At 35.4% G+C, this 23,305-nt stretch overlaps 3 protein-coding genes across 18 annotated transcripts; 2 read left to right on the forward strand and 1 right to left on the reverse strand.

Annotated features, from left to right (window-relative positions):
• Positions 1–314: 314 nt before the first annotated feature.
• Positions 315–2,266, reverse strand: LOC104716368 (peroxidase 50-like). Of its 2 annotated transcripts, none has more exons than XM_010433749.3 (4): positions 1,743–2,266; positions 1,444–1,644; positions 1,176–1,341; positions 315–893 (listed from the first exon to the last, which is right to left on the reverse strand). In XM_010433749.3, exons 1-4 carry the CDS (start codon positions 1,956–1,958, stop codon positions 487–489), a joined length of 990 nt encoding a protein of 329 aa, XP_010432051.1. In that variant the 5' UTR covers positions 1,959–2,266; the 3' UTR covers positions 315–486. The 2 variants fall into 2 exon arrangements, with proteins under 2 accessions (XP_010432051.1, XP_087324290.1); XM_087468164.1 differs by lacking the exon at positions 315–893 and adding an exon at positions 994–1,084 and having other exon boundaries at positions 1,743–2,095.
• Positions 2,267–6,291: 4,025 nt separating this feature from the next.
• Positions 6,292–9,100, forward strand: LOC104716369 (ribonuclease III domain-containing protein RNC1, chloroplastic). The gene is made up of 5 exons (XM_010433750.3): positions 6,292–7,294; positions 7,884–8,088; positions 8,186–8,386; positions 8,474–8,560; positions 8,657–9,100. The coding sequence occupies exons 1-5, from the start codon at positions 6,318–6,320 to the stop codon at positions 8,972–8,974; spliced, it is 1,788 nt and encodes a 595-aa protein (XP_010432052.2). The 5' UTR covers positions 6,292–6,317; the 3' UTR covers positions 8,975–9,100.
• A 108-nt stretch (positions 9,101–9,208) lies between these two features.
• LOC104716371 (uncharacterized) lies at positions 9,209–23,279 on the forward strand. Of its 15 annotated transcripts, XM_087468173.1 has the most exons (53): positions 9,209–9,319; positions 9,414–9,451; positions 9,537–9,658; positions 9,760–9,797; positions 10,115–10,248; positions 11,251–11,382; positions 11,464–11,516; positions 11,600–11,660; positions 11,944–12,013; positions 12,140–12,204; positions 12,306–12,388; positions 12,471–12,552; positions 12,655–12,728; positions 12,811–12,863; positions 12,950–13,014; positions 13,116–13,181; positions 13,288–13,340; positions 13,428–13,504; positions 13,620–13,687; positions 13,898–13,941; positions 14,039–14,140; positions 14,401–14,465; positions 14,545–14,598; positions 14,714–14,807; positions 15,035–15,116; positions 15,251–15,354; positions 15,464–15,568; positions 15,678–15,760; positions 15,851–15,935; positions 16,129–16,316; positions 16,416–16,501; positions 16,644–16,751; positions 17,024–17,296; positions 17,399–17,457; positions 18,663–18,724; positions 18,804–18,869; positions 18,959–19,039; positions 19,126–19,193; positions 19,291–19,417; positions 19,567–19,717; positions 19,827–19,883; positions 19,989–20,053; positions 20,164–20,231; positions 20,344–20,459; positions 20,572–20,653; positions 20,733–20,807; positions 20,917–20,997; positions 21,079–21,135; positions 21,209–21,277; positions 21,502–21,607; positions 21,782–21,806; positions 22,726–22,836; positions 22,940–23,279. In XM_087468173.1, the coding sequence occupies exons 18-23, from the start codon at positions 13,446–13,448 to the stop codon at positions 14,564–14,566; spliced, it is 360 nt and encodes a 119-aa protein (XP_087324299.1). In that variant the 5' UTR covers positions 9,209–9,319; positions 9,414–9,451; positions 9,537–9,658; positions 9,760–9,797; positions 10,115–10,248; positions 11,251–11,382; positions 11,464–11,516; positions 11,600–11,660; positions 11,944–12,013; positions 12,140–12,204; positions 12,306–12,388; positions 12,471–12,552; positions 12,655–12,728; positions 12,811–12,863; positions 12,950–13,014; positions 13,116–13,181; positions 13,288–13,340; positions 13,428–13,445; the 3' UTR covers positions 14,567–14,598; positions 14,714–14,807; positions 15,035–15,116; positions 15,251–15,354; positions 15,464–15,568; positions 15,678–15,760; positions 15,851–15,935; positions 16,129–16,316; positions 16,416–16,501; positions 16,644–16,751; positions 17,024–17,296; positions 17,399–17,457; positions 18,663–18,724; positions 18,804–18,869; positions 18,959–19,039; positions 19,126–19,193; positions 19,291–19,417; positions 19,567–19,717; positions 19,827–19,883; positions 19,989–20,053; positions 20,164–20,231; positions 20,344–20,459; positions 20,572–20,653; positions 20,733–20,807; positions 20,917–20,997; positions 21,079–21,135; positions 21,209–21,277; positions 21,502–21,607; positions 21,782–21,806; positions 22,726–22,836; positions 22,940–23,279. The 15 variants fall into 15 exon arrangements, with proteins under 15 accessions (XP_087324299.1, XP_087324298.1, XP_087324297.1 ...); XM_087468171.1 differs by lacking the exons at positions 9,209–9,319; positions 9,414–9,451; positions 9,537–9,658; positions 9,760–9,797; positions 10,115–10,248 and adding an exon at positions 11,006–11,165 and having other exon boundaries at positions 11,251–11,329; positions 12,811–12,869; XM_087468172.1 differs by lacking the exons at positions 9,209–9,319; positions 9,414–9,451; positions 9,537–9,658; positions 9,760–9,797 and having other exon boundaries at positions 10,125–10,248; positions 11,251–11,358; positions 12,811–13,014.
• The last annotated feature ends 26 nt before the right edge of the window (positions 23,280–23,305 follow it).

Consider the following 23,305-nt stretch of genomic DNA (forward strand, 5'->3'; position numbering starts at 1 on the left):
TTAGTTTTCAGAACACTTGTAACGACCGAAACAAAGACACAGTCAAAATATCATTGAATCTGAAAACAATAATGAAGTGTAGGGTGGTGTACTAGCTATGGTATATTTTAGAATATTTTTACAAAACATCAAGTTAAAAAATATTTTTTACCACGTAAAATCCACCACAAAATATTGTAATAAAACAAAATATCGAAATTGTATACTGGGGCTAGGACTGGGCCTGGGCCTTGTATGCCAGAAAAATATACAAAAACGTTGAAACTAAAACCCATGATGTCTTGTGGCAGAAATAACCTATCTGAAAGCCTAAATTACGACTAATCATGTATAAATTTATTCTCACTTTAATATTACAATTTAGGTTTTGCGGTAAATTGAAACCCAAAACCGAGATTTATTACAATTTAGCTGAACAAGCTTAGTCAGACCCATCCTATCCCCAAATACAACTGTAAACAAAATCTAGAGACAGATATATTTAAATCAATTGAAAGCTCCACAATCACGACGGATATTACCATTATTACCGGTTTTAACACCAACACGACCGAGCTTGATCATTGAGTTAACAAAAGCTTGGTTAAACAGCTGTGCATTACTAGCCCATAAGTCAACGGTTGGCTTTGACCGACGATCGGTGAATAAGTCTTGATCAGACGTGAACAACCCTTTCCCTTGCTGCAAGTTCTTGTAGTAAACGTTGTCGAATTGTCTTGGTGTTGTTGGATCCATGTTTATAGCCACTCTTGGATCTATGTTTTGAGGACACGACGCTTTTAGCTCTGTCACGTAGGCTTTGTTAACTGTGGGATCCACTTTAGTAGTCTTGTTGAAACTGTATATCCGATTGAACACTTTGGTGCAATGCGCGAATCCTAATGTGTGCGCCCCTGTTTTTTTAAGATCGAAAACCAACTTCAAAATTAGTACCGGAACATGCTAAACCGAAACCAAATTAAGTAACCAAAAACCTGAAAAACCTACTAATGTTACATACTTACATTAGATTAGTGGGGGGTATCTAGAACTCGTGTCTACTTCGATGAGAAAATTATCATACGGATCGAATTACCACATCAAGCTAAACCGAAATATTTCCAATTTTAAGTCACTACTACCAAGTTCGATCCGAATGATACTATTCTTTGATCGAGAAGTAATTCAACACTTACCGGAGAGAGCGATCATGTCGTTAAGGCTAAGGCCGTTTTTGGCGAATAGCGAAGTGAGTTGGTTGACATTATCCGTCGGATGTGGCAACTTCCCTCCGACGCTTGCTGCCGTGGAAGATAGTCCATCTAGCCTTCCCAATTCCACGTCATATTTTGGTCCACCCGCCTATATATAATGAATTTTATATAATAACTTACAAGTTACAATAATGTTTTAATTTAACAAACCATGATACTGTATTATATAAAATAAGAATGAGTTACTAACAAGATTAACGACGTCACGAGTGGCCATCGTGAGAATATCAGCGCAAGAAACTTTGTTACGACAATTTGCGACGGCATCCAGAGCTTCTTTAGCTTTAATGACGGTGTCGAATCCATCTCCGGCCAACGATAAATTTTCCTCGTGATCCTTCTCCGCCTTATTATTATTTGTCGACGCTATCATCACCGATGCATCACACCCCTATGATATTAGCCAATCAATTTATCCATAAATTACACAAAAAATAATGAAATAATTTCACGCAAGCAAATAAAATGATCAATAAAAAAACGTTTTACGTTGACGAAACAATCATGGAAATAAAGGCGTAGAGTGGCGGGAATGGTGGTGAAAGTTTGCTGGACTTTTTTCTGAACGGCGTTTCTGACGATTTGTTCCACGTTAGGGCAACTTCCGGCGTAGAAGTTGCGCCGGAGTTGAGCGGAGGCGAGGTTAAGAACGAGAAAAAGAGAGATAAGAAGTAACAAGAGACTCGTTCTGTTCACCGCAGCCATGTTTTTTTACAAAAAAAATATTTTTATTCTTAATTAATATGTATATACATGAATAAAGTGAGAGGGATCTTCATATATAGGCTTTAGTGTGGTGCGCACAAGTAGCGCCGGCCAGCTTGCATTCATTTCATTTAAATGAAAAAGACTAAATACTTTCTAAGTTTGGCATCATTTGATGGTTTTTTTACGACTGATTTCTAAGTATTTTTTTTTTGTTTGGTTATATTCAAATATTTGATTTGTATTTGAATGTAAGACCTTTGCAATGTAATTATTTGTTGTATTTTAACGATATTTTTAAATGAATTGATCCGTTTGTTGTAAATATCGTTCTATATATTAAATGTTTCTATCAATGTTGTGTGCGATATGATCACAAGAATAATCTATATGAGGGAATAGAGAGTGGTGGGGATTGAGAGGGATATAAGTTGATAACGATGCTTCACTTGTCATTCCGAATAATTGTGTTATGGCCACCGTGAATCTTTCTGATATCTCAACTACTACTTCTGACTATTATACTTTTTCCGGTCATGTATTAGTTAAATAGTCTAATTAACTACGACAACCTTAATTCTAACAAGCAATCCCATAACCATAAGTGATCGATAGAAGAACGACATATATTCAAGTTTCATATATATCTTTTGATTCACCTACCATTCAGTTTTACAAAATTCCAATGTGTGACAAGCTATTTCATCAAAAAAAAAAAAAAAAAAAAATCTCATTTTATTAACAAAAAGGTAACATTTTACCATTTACAGGTTAAGTTATTAATTTGTTCCGCACATCTTTTTCTTTTTATTTACAAAAAACTGATCTTGATCATCGATCAAACTCTTTATTTTCAATAGATATATCTTTATGAACACTGATTAGGTTTTATTTAGATCTTGTTAGTCACCAAGTTAAAAACATACTTTACGAGAATTGTTGTAAAACAATAATATGCCTTAAAAAAACTCGACCTATACTACTACTGCCTTGAAATATACAATACCACTAAACTAAAGCAATTTAATTCTTTACTACAAATCTACAAAATAAATGCTACAAATGATGTAGGGCTGTTTTACGTTGTTTCAGAAGCTAATGGTTTAAAATAATATAGATGAAAAGGTTAATTTATTTATTTATTTTATTTTTATCTATGGTTATTGATATTAACTTTAGTTGAGGTTTAAAAAAGGGAGAAACAAGAGCTTTAGTTGACGTTGACGAGGATAATTATTCTTCAAAACAGTCATTCAAAAAAGAGCTACTACTTACTGCATATGCATGCAAGTAAAGGCAATCACGCTTCTTTCTGTTATTTGTCATTTATTTTATATTTCTTTTTTTTTTTGCTCGAATATTTTATATTTCTTTAATTTCCTAATGAAAGCTATTCGTTATCTTATCGATCGAGAAAACATGAAAAGTTATCTAATCGATTGTGATTTGATTAAAAGGATCTAAATTTTATTCATTGATTTATTTTCACATGCAAAACAAATGGTTGAATTGTCTTCCACGAATATTCCTTTAACCCAACAGAAAAAAAAAAAACAAGTAATCACACATGCATACAAAAGAAGAAGGAACAGATCAGAAGACAACAACAATAAAAAATAACAAAAGATCTATATATAATATATAGTTACGTTGTGGAAAGATCTGTTTTGAATATAATGTTCATTCTGGATATATAGGGTTAAACAAGTCAGGCCATAATTAGCTAATTATTTAATTTTTTCAAAGCTTTATTTATATGTTGCCAAAAAAAAAGCTTTATTTATATGTGCGTAGCGTTCTTCTGCTAAAAGGCCCGCATCAAAGGAAAAAAAAGACATGCACGTTGTCTTTAAATAATTAATCTACATGTAGTGTCGTCGTACAAAACATTATTAAATATACTATAGCCAAAAACAATATGTTTTGTTATGCTTCTATATAAGAGTCAAGTCAATATCAGGATTATGATTTCTCATTGTAGTACATAAATATCGTTTAGTCTTTAAAATGCATCTTGCCATTAATAAGTTATTAATAATAACTAACATAGCGAAGATTTTGATCGATCTTGGATAACTCGCGAGTGTAATTGTATAAGCTTTTTTCGTCACGTCAACGACAACGAGTATACTTGTATAATTATAGTCTTTACGTTACTTCCTTAATTTCATCGCATTTTTTATATATCTAGGATAACTGTTGATATTTGTTGGTGACTTATTTAAATTTTAGTTTCATTGATTAATTATAGCCGTGCTTATGATATATGATGAGAGTTATAACGCTAATAATTTACTTAGCTATTGATAGAAAGAGAGCATCTCATTTCCAGTATTTTTCTTTTGTGTACAATATACAAAAATCTGTCACAAATTAGATCTAGATTCAATTTATTAAAAATACAAAGGGCTTTCCAAAAAAATATTCGATGAAGTGTTTCTTTGTAGGATAGAAAAATAGAAACACACGTAGTCATGTATACGTCTTCTAGTGTCTAACCTAGAGCATGAAAATGCGCATAAATACAATGGTTGTATTAAATAATTCATATGGTTGTTAAAAAGACCAAAATAGGATGGCTCGTACGTACGTCTTCTAGTTTTTTTTTTTTGACAGGCGGGAGTATATATATATATTTTTTTTCTATACAAAATCGGATTTATCATGTGCCACGTGATTGAGAGAAAAAGAGACATACACAAAAGGAATCTTTTTTTCCTCCAAAGTGTAATATTTTTAAAAATAAAATATCACAGATTACATATTATTGTCAAATAAAATATTTCTACTCTATTGTCAATTTGTCATGATTACATACTATTACATATTCCCTATAATACAAAGGTGCAAAAAATCGTTTTTTGGTCATCTAAAATTTTATTAATAAGCTTGGTTTCTCACCAAAGTAAATTACAACAACGAGAATACAAAACTCAAACGAGAACAACATATGCTGACGGATTACAATAATATCCCCAAAGTTATTAGCTCACAAGAGAGAAACAAAGCCCCAAAAGAAAGGAATTAGATTACAAACAAACGATAATACATGAAGAAGAAAAGGAACTAAGTTCTATATTGAACAAAGGAATGAGAGATTCCAACAAAGCTTCCCTATAAAACCTGTAAATGACAAGAGCACTAGAAGACCAGATAACCTCACACCGAAGACTACTAGAAAGCAAAACAACAGAGAAGAAGCAGGAACCCGACACGACCAGAGACACAAATACAACTTCCAGCACACCTCAACAGCCGATTAGAGAGAAATAAAAACACTAGGGACAAGGCCAAAGCCTTAAAATCGACTGGAGACAGACCACACAAGATCAACTATTTTTACACGCGGACACTCGTCGAGCCAACTTCAGCCACCTACAGACTTAAAACTGACGACGTCCTCGCAAGAGAAGAAGTAGAGAACGATTCCACTGCTTCGACTAATACCTAACTCTAAAACTTCCAAAAGGAAACTCGGCGGAAGGCTAGTAGGTGACTTAGCAACAAAATACCATCCAAATGGCTCACACCAAGAACGGACCTAAAGCAAAAACTAATCTCAAAACAGCAAGAGGACTCTAAGAAGAGGTAGAGCGAAATTCCAGATTCAAAACCTCATACATATCAACAACCGAAAATAAATGACTAAGAACTGAATCAACAAAGATAACTAGAGCCACCACCAAGCAAACTGGGGATATACCAAACGAGTTTGACTTGATGAGAATGTAGCCAAGGTTAAACCTAAATACTTTCTAAACAAAAAGACCTAGGGCAGCACTATCAGGACAGAAGAATACAAATGCCAAATGTTACAGGAGAGGAGGCAAAAACATCTCGGCTGCAGTAGAAACCAACAACTCGTCCATCACCGTAAACGACCAAGGCCAAGAAGAACCAGATCTGAAATTTCGCTCAATAAAGCCATTGACGAGACAGGGCAAATCGCGGTTGACCATCATAAACCAAAAAGAGACGACGCTCAGGGGAAATCTCGCCGAAATTGGAGAAGATCCGAGTTTGAAGCCGTTCCGAAACCTTTGAAACTATCACCGGTGAAAGGCTCGGAAAGACTCATAATCAGCTAGATCTGAAGAAAGCACACAAGGTGCAAAAAAATCGTTCATAAATCAGTTTTCACTTTTCAGCTTCTTCCAAATTAAAGTTACTCTGCAATCTGCATGCTATAGATAAAGTATCCAATGTGACAGAGGAGATCCCAAAAAAAAAAAAAGGAATTGATTTTAAATATAAACAAATATAAATCCACTTTCGGATTTCCTACTGATCACTTACTTCATCCTACTAAACACAGACTCCGTGTCTCATGGGTCTTGCTTTTTATTATTGGGCATTTTAATGGGCTTTATGGGCCTCAAACCTCGATCCAAGAAAAAAAAATCTCCCCGCCACGACCTTATCCATGGAAGAACTCTGCAATCTTCGTTTGCCATTGCCAAAATCCTTCGTACTGCTACTGCAAAATCGCGTCTTTTGCGCGAGCAGAAGTGTTCTCAACTCGAAAATTTGATGGAGCTTTGTTCTTCATCTTCATCATCTTCTCTCCTTCGCATTTGTTCATCTTCAGCACCTGAAATCTCATTCTCTTCTTCAATTTCACACTTCCCATCTAAAACCCAACTAAACCTCACAAAACCCAGATTCCAGAATCTCCGGATTTGCGCTTCCGTGACGGCGGAGACTCATCAAGGTCTCCCACGAGACAGTCCTCAGCGTCTTCTCAAGGAGCTAGCTCAGCGTAAAACAGCGACAGGACCGAAGAAGAAAGTTCCACCGAAACGATTCATCTTAAGGCCACCATTAGACGACAAGAAATTAGCTGAGAGATTCCTCAATAGTCCACAATTGTCACTAAAGTCGTTTCCTTTACTCAGCTCTTGTCTCCCATCTTCAAAGCTTAACAACGCTGATAAAACATGGATCGATGAGTATCTTCTTGAAGTCAAACAAGCGTTAGGGTATTCTCTGGAGCCTTCGGAGAGCTTAGGAGATGATAACCCTGCGAAACATTTCGATACGTTGCTGTATCTTGCTTTCCAGCATCCGTCGTGTGACAGGGCACGTGCGCGGCATGTGAAGAATGGGCACTCGAGGCTTTGGTTTCTGGGTCAGTATGTGCTTGAGCTTGCTCTTACTGAGTTTTTCTTGCAGAGGTATCCGAGGGAATCTCCAGGGCCTATGAGGGAGAGAGTGTTTGCTTTGATTGGGAAGAGGTATCTACCAAAGTGGGTTAAAGCTGCGAGCTTGCAAAATCTCATCTTTCCTTATGATGATATGGATAAGTTGATTAGAAAAGAGCGTGAGCCTCCGGTTAAGTAAGTTTCTCTCTTCTTTCTTTCTTTCTTTCTTTCTTTCTCATTGCCTCTGCTTTGGATGATGATGATGGTTTCAGTTGAGTTATTCCACTGTTTCGTTGCTTTGAGCTGAGACTTTAGCTTCAATGTGTTAAAATTGTGATATATGTAGTAGGAGGAACTAGTATATGATCTCAATCCTCTCAAGAACTTGTTTTGGATATTAGTTTCTGTGTTTTAAAAAGCCTAAGTCCTCACCATGAGTTTGATATCTTAGTTGTTGTGCCATTGCCAGCTTTAACTTTATATAAGTTAACCCTTCAAAGGTGACTTAAACTAGTTCTTGATGTAGTTAGCTGATCTGTGCTTATCTGTTTGTAGTGTTTCATCATTGGTATAAGCATTTAGTTATTTGTAGTCTAAATATGATAAACCGAAGTTCCAACAATTCGATTCCAATGGCTGTATGATAGCTGGTACTTATATATATCTAGCTCAGGCTTACCATTTGATTATATTAATGTCTGAAAACTCGATGAATCTGAGCATCCCAATATCTCATAAATGTCATGTACTTATCCCTGTTAATTTGGTTTGTTCTTCTGGGTAGATCTGTGTTCTGGGCTTTGTTTGGTGCCATCTATCTATGCTATGGGATGCCAGAAGTGTACCGTGTACTTTTTGAGGTGTTTGGGATGGACCCAGATGCTGATGAATGTCAGCCTCGAAGCAGGAGACAGCTCGAGGATGTAGATTATGTTTCTGTTGAATTTGAAGGCAAAAAGCTAGCTTGGCAAGATATTGCTACTTACAGGGTAATAATATAGAGGAACAAGCTACAAAACCACAGTTAACTTCTTTGCTTTATTGAAGAAGATTGATTCCTTTATATTTTGTTTTCTGTTTCTTCAGCCTCCTGAAGATGCTTTATTCGCACACCCGAGACTATTCAGAGCGTGTGTTCCTCCGGGAATGCATCGTTTCAGAGGGAACATATGGGATTTTGACAGCAAACCCAAAGTTATGCAGACCCTTGGATACCCTTTACCGATGAATGATAGAATCAAGGAAATAACCGAAGCAAGAAACATCGAACTTGGACTCGGTTTACAGGTACAAAAAGCGGCTACTCCTGGCTTTTGTCATGCATTATATTACTTCCCTTCTCTAACCCTTTTTCACTTACCTGAAATCACACAGCTCTGCTTCTTGCATCCTTCAAAACACAAGTTTGAACACCCGCGGTTTTGTTTTGAGCGGCTAGAATACGTAGGACAGAAGATACAGGTGAGAATGAAGATCTCTCATCTAAAAAGATTCAAAAGAATGTTTCCTTTTTTTGTTGTTGTTTAACCTGGTTTTTTTCGTTATGGGATCATGCAGGATATAGCAATGGCAGAACGATTGTTAATGAAGCACTTGGACGCACCAGGGAAGTGGTTGCAAGAGAAGCATCGACGTCTATTAATGAACAAATTCTGTGGCCGGTATCTTAGAGAAAAACGTCTTCACAACTTTATAATATACTCAGAGGAGGTTCATGATCGGTATGAACATAACCGGAGACTAAGAAACCCGGCAACAACCGCTGTTCAACAAGCCATTCATGGTCTTGCCTATACCATCTATGGAAAACCTGATGTCCGGAGGCTCATGTTTGAGGTTTTCGACTTCGAACAAATCCAACCTAAAGCTGTCTGAAAACCAAAGTCCCTATCTCATTTGTCTTGATGTCTGTTAGTTTGCTTCGTGGATTTTATTTCTGTAGTTAAAACTTATGTACCTTTGGAACTTTTTATAAGGCTTCAAACATAAGATGATACCAAACTCTTTTTCTTTATACTTTATGCAGAACCTAACATCAGACATGAAAGTATAGATAGGCACAAGCTTTTTTCATGTTACTACTAAAGTAGACATAAACTTAGGGTGTTTGGCCTTTGCCTGAATGATTCACATTGGTAGCAAAAAATTTGATGATTTTTATTTTGGTATTTCTCTTTAGCTCCAGAAGCTTCTTATCGACAACAGTCTTCCTGATAATATGTATGCCACAATTACTCATTTTCTGTCTTATCATCGATTCAATTTTACTTTCTCGATGTTTGTAACATTACTCTGCTTTGTTTTGTTGTTGCAGGTCTCCGTCTGATTGTGGAAACCAATCATTTGTTCAAGGTGCTGCATACTATCTTTGATTGAAACTTTATCTTAGTATATGTCCTGTGAATAATGTTTTTCTGATGATGATTTCATTTTGCAGCTTGCTTGATTTTCAGGCAGTGAGTAGATGTAACAATACTTGGGATCAAATTTCAGGGAATTGATTACTTGAAGTATGACAACTGCAACTCAGTCTTCTGTCTCCAATACTTAATTCCTTTTGTAAGCGATTACGATGTGTTATTATGCCACAACTAAGTCTTGTGTCTAATGGTCGATAAAATTTTGTTGGTAACATAACTCACTTTGTTTTGTCGTTGCAGGTGTCAGTCTGATTTTGGCAACCAATTTTTTGTTTAAGGTGCACCATATATTCCTTTTGTTTGATCTTGTTATTATGTTCTTGATCTGTATGCCAAAACTACTCATCTTCTGTCGTATCATCGATTCAGTTTTACTTACTTTTGATATGTTTGTTTGTAACATAACTCTGCTTAGTTTTGTCTTTCTCGTTCTGTAGTGGATATTTAAGTATGACGTCGCATGGTAACATGTATTTATTTTGGAGAGCCAAGGGGAATGGGCTGATGAAAATAATACTGCTAATACTAAATTTTTTGAGCAATATGAAACTTAAATGATTATAGCAATGTGATCTCTTTTGGTCTTATGTGACAGATCCTTGAGAAAGATCCTTTCCATTTGAAGTGTACCTTGGGTACAATTTGGTCGCTGCCATGGAACTTGGCAAATCAAATGAGCTCTATCTAATTAATGGCGTGCAATTTGGTGAAAGACTACTACCCTTCAAAGTACGTGTTAAAATAATTTTACCTTCAAATTAAGTGTTAAAATAAATTATCTCAAGCTATATTGCCAATTATAGTTGTTCCTATGATTTTATCCCAATCCTAGTTAGGATATATATAGTTAACCTGTTTTGAAGTTGAGCTTGTCAAGACCATGAATCAACTTCAAGAGCATGTGTTTTTTGGTTGAATATGTTTTCTGTACTGTACTTGATCTCGTTGAACATGTCAAAATCGTTTTTGTGGTTGAGTATGTGATTTTTATGATTCCTTTTGAGTGATGCTCTGTCTGTTACTGTGGTATAAATGCTCATACGTGGTCTGATGTTGTTCGTGGTTTGCGGTGGGTTGTTACTACAATTGTATCAAAAGAATGACCAATATATACAAGAGGAAGAAGCCTAAATTAAATCAGGGGAAATTAGAAGATACCGGACGCTGGATGTATATAATTGGCGATGTTAATCTTTGAACATTCTCTCTTTTGATATTGACTTGGCAGACTGACTGCTTGCTTTTTTGGGTTTCACGTCCGGTTATGTGGGACGGTGTTAAAGGCCCATTAGTCGGCCCAACACATAATTAAATTGTTTATTTTATCACCTAATTGATTTCAAATTAAAAGTCTAAAATAAAATAGTAAGAAGGGAAATTAGGAAAAGGAAAAGACCAAATAGAAAAGGAAATATCAAATCCTAACCCTAATCATGACCGTCATAAACATTTATCTATAAATATAACGCTCTACACTTTGACTAGCATCACATCTTCTTTCCTTTTTTTTTTTGGTTCTTCGTTACTACGTCTCTCTGTGATTTGTTGTGTGGTGCCAGTGATGACCCGATGCGCGTCTCTCTGATTTCGTTTCTAATCCGATCATCTCCGTTCATTCTTCTTCTTCTTCTTCTTCTTCTTCTAGGGTTTTGGTCTCTCTCCCAATTTTTACATCTTTGTTTGTTCTGTTATTTTTCTTCTTTAACGATTCTGTTACTTTTGTTGATTTAGGTTTCTGGAGGATACTACGATTGATCGCTGATGGGCTTTGAATGATCGTTGTCACCCTAATTCATGTTATTCTTCTAGGGTTTGGTTTCTCAATCGCATCGGTTGTTGGTTCTGTTTTTTTCTTCTTCTAGGGTTTGGTTTCTAACTTGCATCGGTTGTTTTATATATATGTTCATGCTATTTACTTGTTGGTTGGCTCTTATGTTGTTTCAGGTTTTGGATGATGCGATCAGTTATGGCTTTTCTCTGTGCCAACATCTTCAGGGGTTTTGTTCTTTCTCTTAATTTACACTTTCTTTTACTTTTGTTCTTGTCGTTTTCGTTCTTACGTTTATTCTTCGTTTTGCAGGTGTTTTGGAATCAAATCTTTTATCCGATCATCATCGCTCTGTTTACTTAATTCTCCTACGGTTTGATTCCTAAATCTTCCTTTTACTTAGTCCCTCTGTTTTTGTAGATTGTGGTGGCATATGATTGATCACTGGTTATATAGAGCTTCTAAATTTTCACTTTTGGTTTCCTTAATTGAATTACATATTATTATTACTTACTTGTCGTTTTTGTTTAGTTGATTTAAATTTTGTGGAGTATGCTATGATTAATCGGTGATGCCTTTGATTCATTGTTTGTTGTCAAGCTTTGAATGGATGGTTTAAGAGGTTTTTTATCGGCTAACTTCTGTATCTTTTTCAGGACGAATTGAATGAATAGGATCAGTGTCTCTTGATGCTTGGTGATGCTAAAGATGTAATTGTCTATTATGGTAACGTCATAGGTTTTTTTCTCTTTTTAACTCTATTCCAATCTAGTATAACACTTCATTCTAGATGTACTATTATGTATAATAGCAGTTCATGTTAATGTTTACTTGTCTATTTTGTTATTTCAGGTTTTCGATGATGCTTTTAACAATCAGTGATGGCTTTGACTGATCATCCTCTAGCGTTCTCACGGGTTCCTTGCTCTAAACCCATCTCTTTTCTTTGTTTCTGAATTTGTACTTTGGTTCTGTGTTTTTTTTACCTTCTTCTAATTACATGTTAATAATTTTCCAGGTGAAAATATGGCATTGGAGACAACGCAGCAGATCACTACTCTCTCTCGGTTCCTAGTTTGCAGAATGCTAACTGTTACTAAGGTTTTTTCACACCCACAACCTTTTCTACTTGAATGATTCTCACATTAATTGGTTACGAAGACCTTGATGATTTTTAATTCAGATCCCAAATCATGAGAGGCTATAAAGATTTCTCTTAATGAGCTTCAGAAGCTTCTTATCGACAACAGTTTTCCTGATGATATGTATACCACAACCACTCATCTTCTGTTTTATCATCGATTCAAATTTACTTACTTTCTCGATGTTTGTTTGTAACATAACTCTGTTTTTTTTTGTCTTTGCAGGTCTCACTCTGATTTTGGAAACCAATTATTTGTTTAATTAGGTGGTGCTGCATACTTCAGATCTTCTATCTAGGGTTTGGTTTCTAACTTCAATTGCATCCGTTGTTTTATATATATGTTCATGCTATTTACTTGTTGGCTCTTATGTTGTTTCAGGTTTTGGATGATGCGATCAGTTATGGCTTTTCTCTGTGCCAACATCTTCAGGGGTTTTGGTCTCTCTCTCCCGATTTTTACATCTTCTTTGTTCTGTTATTTTTCTTCTTTAACGCTTCTCTTATTTTTGTTGATTTAGGTTTCTGGAGGATACTACGATTGATCGCTGATGGGCTTTGAATGATCGTTGTCACTCTAATTCATGTTATTCTTCTAGGGTTTTCGGTTTCTAAATTGCGTCGGTTGTTTTTTTTTTTTTTTTTAATGTGTTCATGTGATTTACTTGTGTCGTTGTATTATTTCAGGTTTTGGATGAATCAGTGATGTCTTAGATGAAGAGTAAAGACTCTTCTCCTGGGCTACATCTTCAGGTAGTGTTCTTTCGCTTCTACGTGCTTGTTTTTTTTTACTAGGGTTTGGTTCGGTTCTTTTATATATGTTCATTCTATTTACTTGTTGGTTCTTATGTTCTTTCAGGTGTTGGATGATGCGATCAGTTATGGCTTTTCTCTGTGCCAACAACTGCAGGGGTTTTGTTCTTTCTCTTTACACTTTCTTCTACTTTTGTTTTTGTTTTCGTTTTTGTTCTTAATTACGTTTATTGCTTCTTCTTGCAGGTATTTCAGAAGCGAATTATGATAAAGATCATCCCGCGCGTATTAGTTCTTCTCCTTGATATGTCTTTAGGCCACAGGTTACTTGCTCTCAACGCATCTCTCGCACTGTCTGTTATTCTTCTTCTTAATAATGCGTCTCTGATTTTTCTTTTTGGTTCCCTGAGTAAGTTAAGTTTACTCTTCGTTTTGCAGGTGTTTTGGAATCAAATCTTTTATCCGATCATCATCGCTCTGTTTAGTGTTTACTTACTTCTCCTACGGTTTGATCTCTAAATCTTAATTTTACTTAGTCCCTCTGTTTTTGTAGATTGTGGTGGCATGGTGCACTATATGATTGATCGCTGGTTATATATAGCTTCTGTTATTTCACTTTTGGTTTTCTTTATTGAATTACATGTCATTATTACGTACTTGTCGTTTTTGTTTTGTTTACTTGTCCTTATTGTTTATGTTTTCCTTCTCTTCTGCAGGTCTTCTGTTAATTGGTTGCTTTCCTTCTCAAAAGTATTCAACGGTATGCTAATATATTCTCAGTTTAAAACTGTCTTGGTTTACTATCTCGAATTCTTGTAGTTGTATATAAAAACTTGCCTTTATTTTCTGTTCTTCAGGCATTGAGATTTTCTATGAGAAGTTCGATCCAGATATCATCAAGATCAGGAGAAAGGCCAGAGAGGTGTTGCAGAGGGAAGGATCTTAATGAAATTGTCCAGGTACGTGTCACTTATCGTTGTATTGATATCAATGTCGTGACTAAATGACCTCTTCTCTCAGAGATATATAGAATATGATCAGTCTTAGCACATTGTGAAAGGAATTTCTTTGAACTGCATATTGTGACAAAATCATCTTGGAAACAGGTTACTAACTGGTCTCTGTCCCCTTTTTTTTTTTATGTATCTATCAATCATGCTGCACCTATTTCTAGTATTTGATCATATTCTTATGTTCATTTGATTCTTACCTCTTGGAGGATGCTTTGCTGGTCGGTGATGGTTCTGATGGATCGTTTTCTTCTCTGCCCTACATCTTCTTCAGGTAGTGTTCTTTCTCTTAACCGATTTTTTTCTGTCTTTCTATATAAGTGAAATTAAATACCTTTGTCTCTTTGATGCAGGCAGTCGAGGTACAAGGATTAATGTGTGGGAGGGTTTGAAAAGAGAAACATCAGGTTACTAACTGGTCTCTTGCCCTATATCTCTGTTGGTTTCTCATGTTCCATCGTATTTGTGATAGTGCCCTTTTGCCATGTTATTGAGTTTTTGCTATGTTTTTGAATTTTGCAGGTTAACAGTAATGCCCCTGATCTTTCTAGTGAGCTAGCATCTACGTTTCAAGCAGCGTACCCTGTTGTTCACTTCTATAAGAGAGAAGCATCAGGTAACTATCTGTTACACCTATCTCTGTTGGTTTCTCATGTTACATCTATCTCTGTTGGTTTCTCATGGTGGGTTTTTTTTTTTTTCTGTGAAGTGCTCCCTTCTTTACCTCTGTTCTATTTCTCAAATGACTTACATGTTACAACCACAATTACCTCTGTTATGTGTCTTATTGAGTTTTTCAGATTCTCTTGATGTGTTTTATTGTGTGTTCTCTTGCTTGGATAGGTTTTGGTAATTCTTTTGCCGCCCAAGAGGAGGGTAACCAAGCCATGGCTGCCTATCTCGCTCCCGCTAGGCTATTGACAGGGTAATCACGTTACTCTTGTTCTCTTTAAAACTAGTGACTGAAAATCTGTAAGCTTGTGTCCATAATGATACATTCTTAGCCGTGAAGCATTGTAGTAGTCGTCTGATAACGTTGACAAAATGTGTTTTTTGCAGGTTGAATCTTGATATTATCTTGTTCCAGGTGTTATTTGCCATCTCTGTACATTGGAATGGAGTGTATGCGAACCCACAGTCACAGCTACAAGGTTTCCGACCAGGTAACAAGTTAGAAATGCTGTTGCAAACCATATGAAATTGTTCTCCATCTTTGGCAACATCCCATAGATCTTTATTCATGAGTGTGGTTTTCACTTTTCATTCTAGCAGACAAGAACTCGTAATTCTTCTGTCCATCAAAGACTGCAACAAGTTTAGAAAATTGTAGCTTTATCGCCATCTCAGATCTCTTTTTCTTTTCTGGTTCTAGATATGGTAACTCTTGTTTCCTTGCTCTAAACCCATCTCCTTTCTTTGTTTCTGAATTTTTACTTTGGTTCTGTGTTTTTTTACCTTCTTCTAATTACATCTTAATAATTTTCAGGTTAAAATATGGCATTGGAGACAACGCAGCAGATCACTACTCTCTCTCGGTTCCTAGTTTGCAGAATGCTATCTGTTACTAAGGTTTTTTCAACTTTTGACACCCACAACCTTTTGTACTTAAATGATTCTCACATTAATTGGTTACTAATATCTTGATGATTTTTAATTCAGATCCCAAATCATGAGAGGCTATAAAGATTTCTCTTAATGAGCTTCAGAAGCTTCTTATCGACAACAGTCTTCCTGATGATCATATGTATACCACAACCACTCATCTTCTGTTTTATCATCAATTCAAATTTACTTACTTTCTCGATGGTCTCAGTCTGATTTTGGTAACCAATTATTTGTTTTAAGGTCCTGTGAATTTATCAGATATTTCAGATCTTTGACAGAAACTTTATCTTAACATATGTTCTATGAATTGTGTTTTCTGATGATGATTTCAGTTTGCAGCTTGCTTATGGACCGACGTGGTTATTATATATGGGGAATAGTACATTATTAAATCGTTACAACTGTTGATGCTGGTAAAGGAAAATGTCTTGGGTGGACCAGAACGTGATGGAAGTGTTACAGTTGTGCATCTCCTGGAGGAGACTTTTCAAATCCTGTGACTTCCGCAACCCTTAGTAATGTCGTTCATTGCTACTTCCCTAATCCCTATCTTCCATTATAATTACATGTTAATGTTTACTTGTCCTCTTATTGTTTATGTTTTCCTTTTCTTTTGCAGGTCTTCGGGGTTTTGGACAAAGGTATCCCAGAGAAAACATTTTCCTTCTGTTAATTGGTTGCTTTCCTACTCAAAGGTATTCAACGGTAAGTTTAAAACTGTCTTGGTTTACTATCTCGAATTCTTGTAGTTGTATATAAAAAGTTGCTCTTTTGAATGCGTTTCTTGCAGTCAATTATGATTATTCGATATTTCAACCTTTAACTTTTTGTGACTTCTAATTTGTAGGTTGTTCGCTGGGGACGTCTAGTTTCAGCTCACAGTCAATGCCGTCGCTCTCGTGTGCTTTTGGAGCATTGGATTCCCGTGTGCTTCCAAGGAGCCAATTAGTTCAGCGTAAGTGACAGTCTTTAGATCTTTAGTTTCTTTCATTAGAGAGAGGATAAAGGAAGCATAGCTTTTAGGCATAGAAAGCAAGCATTTTGACAACTAAATCGAAGTTAGATTTGCCTTCTCCTAATGCTCTCATTTGATTTGCTACGGCTTGGATCCTATCAGAATATGCTTTTGACTTTTTCTCCTTATTTTATCTTCAGATTTTCGAACTCTCTTCTTAGAGACTAATTGAAGTTTAACAGTTTTGACTTTTTCATTACCTTGGTACGTAGGATTGCTCAAGATTTTCCAGGCTTGATGTGCTTAAGTTGCAGAGAGGATTTTATCAAAGACGATGTCTGCTACAGCATGCTAAATGAGTTGAAGAGCAGCAATGTCTTTGGTTTTAAAAGCCTTCCAAGTATCTTTTTCTTTTTCTGCTCTAGGAGTTATAGGTTCGGCTTTGTTCTCCATCTTTGACAACATCCCAGTCCCAGAGATCTTTATTCATGAGTGTGGTTTTCATTCTTGCCATCAAACACTGCAACAAGTTGAGATAATTGCAGGTTTATCCCCATTTCTGATCTCTTTTTCTTTTCTTTGGTTCTATCTTTGTTGTAACTCTTGTTCTGACTTCTTACACTTTTTCTTGTTTCTTGCTTTAACAGGCTCCTAGGAGGATCAAGTTGAGCTCTGATACCATGTTGAACTCTTGCCCTATCTTCAGGTATGCTATCACTCACTCTTTACTTTTTCCATTCTTTTCTCTTAGAAATTAAATCGATTTTTGTTAAAACTTGTTTCATTTCATTACATCCATAACCTTAAAAATCTTCTTACACATGTACACATACCTAATAGAGTTCTTACTAACTACACATACACTTGCATACATCTTTTCACCTTAACTCTAGACGTCACTCACACCTAGGATCACTTGGGTTTAGGCTCCAGCAAACTCTCAACAACTCTCCACTGTTCAGAATCAAACCTAGCAACTTCCAACGTTTGTACTTAGCTAACTTAGAGTACATCAAAACTACTTCTACGAATGGGCCACAACAAAACCAACTAAACATTTTCTGTTCGGCCAAAATCACTTCTGTAGGCCCAAACACAGCTAGAACCCTAAAAACCACAAAACATTATTTCTTATGTTGACTTCTTATGTTCACGTTTAGTGAGTCTCTAGCTAGGCTTTAGTGAGTCACTAGGTTTAAGCACCCACTTTAAATACATCCATAAACCATGAACTAGCATTTGAAGAAAGAGGATGAATCTAAGAATACAAACGTTGGTAATGAGAAAACCTTGAATGTTGGTCTTATTTGGAAACTCGAAACATTCAAGGAAAAGATAAATCTATAGAAGCGACCAATTATTACCATTTACCACAACAGAGAATTACTACTGTAGTTAGTAATTTTCAACTACACAAAACAAAATCAATGTTACAAACCTCCCTATACAGAAGAAATATCACGGCATATATTAAACTAAACATTACCCCAGTTAGATGTATATGTCTTTACACATCTTTGCTTGCTGCTCCAGTGGAACTGTAATTCGGCCTAGAGTCACACATACGATTGATTCTCCAGAGTTAAAAAAAATACAAAATGGACTGATGTTATCATCTTTATAGAGAATACCTCTCAGCTTCCGTTGCATCATCATATGGCATCGTTCCTCCTCTCCCTTTCTGCATCTCAATCAGAGCAGAGAAAAAAAAAACAGAGCATATTATAGAGTATAGGTGAAATTTATTAAGAATTAGAATGGTTTGTGTTAACCATATGTTAACCGGTTAAACAAGGGTACCAGAAGCAAGTCTTCACCGATACATGATCGAGTGTACACTACAGTTACTTGCTTGTTTTTTTTTGTAGGGTTTGGTTTCTAACTTGTTGTTCTGTTTTTTTGTTTTTCCAGGTTTGGATGATGTTTAGATCAATCAATGATGGCTTTGATGGAAACGTCTTCACTCTTCAGGGGTTTTGCTCTGTACCTCTTAACACATCTTTTACTTCTTTTATATGTTTTGTACCTTACGTTTCTTTCTTCCTCTTGCAGGTCTTTTGGAAGCAATTTATTGATCTGATCATTACCTTCTTCTCAATGCAGCTGCTACGTCTTCAGGCATTCTCACGGGTTCCTCCTTGCTCTAAATGCATCTCTATTAGCTTCTGAATTTACTAATTACTTTTCGTTTTTGTTTTGTTGTTTAGATTAGTGGAGGAGGATCTTACGATTGATCGGTGATGGCTTTGACTGATCCTGGTCTCTCTCATTCATATTGCTCTTTTAAGGTTTGGTTTCAAAGTTTCTGAACTGAATCTTTTAAGAGTTTTTAGTATGTTCATGTGATTTTTACTTCTTTGTTATGTTATTTCAGGTTTTGGATGATGCTTTTATCGATCATTGATGGCTTTGATGGACGCACTTCTTCTCTGTGCTATATAGGTGATCTTCAGGAGTTTAATTTGTTCTTCCTCTTTACTCGTCTTTTACTTCTTTTTGTTTTGTTTTGTACCTTACGTTTTCTTTCTTCGTTTTGTAGGTATTTTGCAAGCGAGTTATGATCTGTAATCTAAGGATTAGTTGCACGGGATGGTTGTAGCTATGTTTGGCTTGTTTCTGGCATCAATGGTGTTCATATTTTAGTTGTTGGAGTGTCCGGGAATAAGGTATCTGTCTTGCTTCTTTCTCTTCTTTTTTGTTATCCTAAATGTGGAAGGTGACTGTGATGTTTGTAGATTTTTAAGTGATATGTTTCTGTATTTGTTAAGGCATTAATTGTATACTAATATCCTATTTTTGATCCTTGTTTATGTAGAGAACCGTACTCTGATTCTCAGATAGATAATGTAATGTCGACAAGGTCGATCACTGAGAATGAAGCAAGCAGAAGGTTGAAATCAGAATAATTCAGTATCCAGTTTGATGGTTCGTGACTTCTTATCCTGATAATTTGGTGATTAGCATTGGTATGACTCCTCCTAATCTAGTCTTTATTAAATCCAGTCTTCACTCTGTTGGCATATATATTCTGTTTTTGCTTGCCCTAATCATTAACTTGGATGTAATGTTTTGCAGGAGCTACTAACAAGTAACAAGCCACAGAAGTTGGATGATGCAGTGCTTAGGAGATTGGTAAGAGCATTTTTGTCACCAGGATTTTCATTTTTATCATATCATTTTTAGTCACTCTGTTTATTATGTTCATGCGACTTTTACCTCTTCGCTCTGTTATTTCAGGTTCTGGATGATGCTTTTATCGACAAGTGATGGCTTTGACTGATCGTCCTCAGGCGTTTGTATAGGTTCCTTGCTCTAAACGCATCTCTATTATTTGTTTCTGAATATTCACTTTCTTTATGTTGTTTTTTTCTTCTAGTTACATGTTATTTATTTGTCGTTTTTGTTGTTTCAGGTTTTGGATGATGCTTTTCTCTATCAATATTGATGGCTTTGACTAATCCTCCTCCAGCGTTCTCATGGGTTCCTTGCTCTAAACACATCTCTATTATTTGTTTCTGAATATTCTCTTTGTTTCTGTGGTTTTTTTGTTCTAGCTACATGTTATTTACTTGTTGTTTTTCTGTTGTTTCAGGTTTTGGATGATGATTTTATTAATCAGTGATGGCTTTGACTACTCTTCTTCAGGCGTTCTCATGGGTTCCAATTGGAATGGAGTATACTACTCACAACTATAAGCTTGTGGACCAGGTAACAAGTTAGAAAATGATGTGTGGTATCTTCAAATTATATGGCTTTTCACTTGCTTGTTTCTTTTCTAAGGGTTTGGTTTCTAACTTATTGTTCTGTTTGTTTTTTCCAGGTTTTGGATGATGTTTTATATCAATCAGTGACGGCTTTGATGGAAACGCTCCTTCTCTATGCAACGACTTCACTCTTCAGGGGTTTTGTTCTGTACCTCTTAACACATATTTTACTTCTTTTATATGTTTTGTACCTTACATTTCTTTCTTCCTCTTGCAGGTGTTTTGGAAGCAAATTATTGATCTGATCATTACCTTCTTCTACATGCTGCTACGTCTTCAGGCATTCTCACGGGTTCCTCCTTGCTCTAAACGCATCTCTATTAGCTTCTGAATTTTCAGTTTGGTTTGATGGTGTTCTTTCTAATTACATGTTACTTGTCGTTTTTGTTGTGTTGGTTTAGATTTGTGGAGGAGGATTCTACGATTGTTCGGTGATGGCTTTGACGGATCCTTGTCACTCTCATTCATGTTATTCTTCTAGGGTTAGATTTCTAAACTGAATCCTTCAAGGCTTTTTTATTATTTTCATGCGATTTTTACCTCTCTTCGCTCTGTTATTTTAGATTGTGGAGGAGGATGCTTTGATGGATCTTTTTTTCTTCTCTGCGCTACATCTTCAGGTAGCTTCCTCTTAGCAGATTTTTTTTTTTCTCTATATAAGTGAATTAACATCTCAGTCCCTCTTTCATGCAGATCGTTGAGGCACCTGGATTGTTGTGTGGGAGGCTCAAAGAGAGAACATTGTGGGAGTTTAATTTTCAGGTTTCCTCGCATCGATAAACCTTTTTCCTCTGTTTCTTGTGTTTCCCAGATGTTCTTGCTGTAACACTCATTCAGATGAGAGATGATCCACAAATCCTTTCCTAGAGGAGTTTGTTTCTTAAACTTTCTCCTTTTAGCTTCTTTTTTGTTTTCAGTGTCTTTTTTGTTTTCAAGTCTTTGAGGTGGTACGCGTAAGTCTGAAAATATCTCTCTCTTTGATGCAGATTGTGGAGACACCGGGACGGATTTGATAAATCTTAGCATAATATTTATCTCTCTCTCATGCAGATCGTAGAGGCACCGGGAATGATATGATAAATCTTTCTTCTGGTATGTCATCTGTTTAGGTTTCTTCTGTGCAACATCTTTTTATTATCATCTTCTCTATTACAACCACAAGTTCCTCTGTTTTGTTATGTCTCAGTTTCCCTTTATTTGATTTGTAGTGTTTTTGTGATCAGCTAATGTTTTTCTTTGAATAAATTTTTGTGTTTGATCGTGGAGGTTCAAGGCCGTGTTGGTGAGTGAGGTATGTTACATATGACTTCTCCTTTGTATCTATAATCATCAACTAGGTAACAACCCGCACTAATGTGCAGAATAAATCAATTTAAATAAAATTATTATGAGTAAATTATAATTATTGAATTAATATCTGTTTGTGTCAAACATAATATCTAATTTAAAGTATTTTTTAATTCAAATTTTTGTTTATTGCGTGTCAAAATACGTCTCACCCGTGAAATCTTTGAACCTGAAAAAGTTTTAACGTAATCGAGAAAATATTATTATTTATGGCAACATGTCTTTTGTGCAATTTACTGAAACATGATAAATGATTAAATGAAAAGAAAAAAAAAGATATTTTAAAAATTTTGGAAATTTTAAGAAGTGTAATATGCATTTACATAAAATGTAAAGATATGAGTACTATTAAGTTCAAATTTTTATTTTAATTTGCTGATTTTTTTGCTACAGTCATTTCTATTTTTGGTGTTTGGGAAAATTTTTTTTGTATATTATTTGATGAATAACTATTTTGACTAATAAAATTAGATGTTACATTTTAAATGTTTTTAAAACTACACCTTAGTTGAACATATAATGGCGTTTATTGTAAATATTTATTATTATTATTTTTTGGTTAAACATATAATGACATTTATTGTAAATAATATTACCAAATAGGGGTAAATTGCTAAAAAGTGTTTGGAGCTCTCCAACGACGACATCTCGGCATTTTTCTCAAAATGCTTACGTATTAATATATAGGGGATATTCAAACGAGTTTGTTTTCATATATTTTCCTCACTAGCTTCTCCTAATTCTGCTAAGTTTAAGCTTGTGTCAGCTATCTCTTCTTTTTCTATTAACTGAATTTTGAGGTTTGGACTATGCCATCAGGGAGTTTTCAACATGATTTGGTCTTATTTTATTGGATGTTTTAGGTTTCAAGTAATGTGCTCATCTTCCTAGTGACGCTGACATCTATGCTTTAAGTCGAAGGCCTTGTCTTTTGTTATAGATAGGCGAGGTTTTTTATAAGAGAAAAGCATCAGGTCACTAAACTGGTTTCTTTCTCCATATTCCTCTGCTTATCTCATGATGCATCATGCATCTATCCATATTGTTTGATTCTATTCTCAATGGTTGTCTTAATAGGGATGATTCAGTGTTTGATCCCAATTACATATGCTTGTGATGATAGCTTCTTCCCTTCATTATAGTTCTGTTGACGATGCAAAAGAGGCATGCTCCTTTTTGGTTGGCATCGTGGGATGTTTGGTTACTTCTATATTTCATGGAGATGTGATCAGCTTAAGTGTGCTTTGGACCTTGGGCCCATTTTGTTTATATTCCACGGCCCATTTAGAATTTAATATTTTATTGTTTCAGTTTGTTACTTCGATTCGATCATATTCACTTCTTTTTCTCTTAAAATTTTATTTTCTTATTTTGTCTTGACAGTTACTAGGTTTATAATGATATATTTTGGTGAAAATTATATATGATTGATGATAGTAATAA

Source organism: Camelina sativa, chromosome 10, assembly GCF_030686135.1.
Source record: "Camelina sativa cultivar CO46 ecotype springtype chromosome 10, ASM3068613v1".
Classification (NCBI taxonomy): domain Eukaryota; kingdom Viridiplantae; phylum Streptophyta; class Magnoliopsida; order Brassicales; family Brassicaceae; genus Camelina; species Camelina sativa.